Source organism: Penaeus japonicus, unplaced genomic scaffold (assembly GCF_977035675.1).
Source record: "Penaeus japonicus unplaced genomic scaffold, GWHDUDI00000001_assembly GWHDUDI00000024, whole genome shotgun sequence".
Classification (NCBI taxonomy): Eukaryota; Metazoa; Arthropoda; class Malacostraca; order Decapoda; family Penaeidae; genus Penaeus; species Penaeus japonicus.
In genome coordinates, this window is record NW_028234426.1 from 19,779,359 (window position 1) to 19,781,858 (window position 2,500).

At 31.0% G+C, this 2,500-nt stretch overlaps 1 protein-coding gene across 1 annotated transcript in view; it reads right to left on the reverse strand.

The window, feature by feature from the left end:
• The window catches only part of LOC122253822 (uncharacterized), a 13,407-nt gene that overhangs the window by 421 nt on the left and 10,486 nt on the right, over positions 1-2,500 (reverse strand). Inside the window, exon 8 of the mRNA XM_086551144.1 lies at positions 127-248. Coding sequence (XP_086407270.1) covers positions 127-248 — 122 coding nt within the window. The remainder of the gene's footprint in view (positions 1-126; positions 249-2,500) is intronic.

The following is a 2,500-nucleotide window of genomic DNA, read 5'->3' on the forward strand; positions in this document are numbered from 1 at the left end:
ATTAAGTTACATTGTTAAGAAAATAAATACATATAAATATGTCTCATCATGAACTCTGAAAGAGCTACTCTTCTTCATGACAAATATTTCCATAAACAATGACAAAGAAACACAATTCAACAGTACCATTTTGGCTGCATTGGTTCTTGCTTGCTTGGGTGCCTTGGTGTTAGCATTGTGGGTTGAACCAGAAACTTCATACTCTTCTGGATTTAAAGCTAATTCTTGTGAGACACAATCTTCCATCCCTGGAAAAAGTAGGTTGTGCTATGGATTGTTATGTAAAATAACTATTATTACTAATAATTATTACTAATAATGATCCTAGCTTGATCATTATTATATAGTTTGTACAATGGAGGGTGGGGGTGGATATTTGTTATATAAATAATAATAATAACAATAATAAAATAAAAGACATAGACGCATGCAGATTCATAATATATATACATATCTATAGTATATATATATATGAGTGAGATATATATATATATATAGGTCTATATATAATATATAATAGTAGATATATGATCTATATGTTTATATTTATGTATATGTTTATGTATTATAGTATATATATATTAGTATAGTATATATAATAGTATATATAAATCGTCTATATGCTCATATATATGATGTGTTGATATGTTATATATAATATATATATATATATCATATACTATAGTATATATATATACTATATTATATTTATATATATATATATATATTACCCGAACACACACACACACACACACACACACACACACACACACACACACACACACCAACACACCCCCACACACTCACACACACACAGCCACACACACACAAGCACGGATACAGCATAAAATAACCAGAGTCGAACCTCTACGCCCTCAAGGTATGAGACCCTAGAGTGCAGCAACTGAACCAACTGATAGGCTCGCACATGAGCTAGCGACAAAAGGATTGTTCAAAACTAGACGATTCATACTAGCTCCATAGAATTTACCTTTCTACTCGTACTTGAGTAATGATAGTGAAGACAATTCACAAACATTGTCTGTAAAGCTACCATTACCCAAGTATTTTACCTCCCTGACTGAGAATGACAATCCCAGCTCCTAACCATTACACTAAACAACCCAACAAAAGAATTGTCTAATCAGGTGCCTTGCAACCAACATGGAAGTTACCTAATTACTCATAGCAGAGCATATATATAGTATATATAGTAACTATACTTTATGAGTCATATATATATATATATATATATGTATATATATATATATATAGTGATAGTTAGTTATAGTATATGATATATATATAATCATACGGTCAGGTTAGTTCGCTGTCCGATGTTTATATATGTACCTGTCGATCTTACGGAAAACACGCGGACCCATGTGTCACCACTCCTCCACCTGGTGTACCACATCCCCCCCCCCCCCCCCCCGTTCGAGGAAGTCCCTCGTGGGTCCAGGGAGGTAAAAATTTTGTAATATATTCAAAATGCGTTACTGCATTCTACCATCTTCTCACATAGATATAAGACCTCTGGTAACCTGATTTGGGACTTGACTTTGTGATCCGATGGCCGCTGCCGGAGTGGCCGCAGGACGATGTTCGTAAGAAATTCGCTATCAGCTGTTATAGATAAGAACGACATAGGGTAATGGTCCATGAACATCTCATAAGGCGGTCTGGTTGCATAAGACTCATTTTGTCGGGTCGGTGTGTTAGGGCCGAGACGGTTAGTCACCTACCGTACCTTGTCGATCTTATCGTGTTTTGCGGGGATTCGAGTCCAGTCAGGGAAGGTAAAAACCTTTGTTATATATATATGTATATATACTTATATTGATATTGGCTATCATATATAATTATATATATATATATATATATCTATATATAGAATACTACGAATATATATATATGTATAGTGTATATAAATATTATACTGTATAAATATATATATATATATATATATAGGGAGGGATATACGAAGGGGGAGGGTATATATATAGTATATATATGTGTGTGTGTTTTGGTTTTTTTTTCTGTGGTGTGTTGATGTGTGTGTGTGAGTAGGTGTGTGTGTTTGTGTGTGTGTGCTGGTGTGTGAGGGTGTGTATATATATGATATGTATGTAGAGTTATGTATATGATGTATGCATATGTGTTAGATATATATATAATATAGTATAGATAGTATAATATATATATATATATTCATATAGGTATACATTACATATATATATTATGATATTTATAATATGTTTAGTGTGTATATACTAGAATAATGTATATCATATGTATTATATAGATATATAGAATAGTATATTAATATATTATAATATATATATATAGGGTATATATATATACTCAATAGTATGTAATTATATAGTATATAAATATGTATGATATATGTATTAATTGCATATGTATATGTATATATATATATATGAGTATATATAGTATATATATATATGTATATATAGTATATATGTACGATATATAT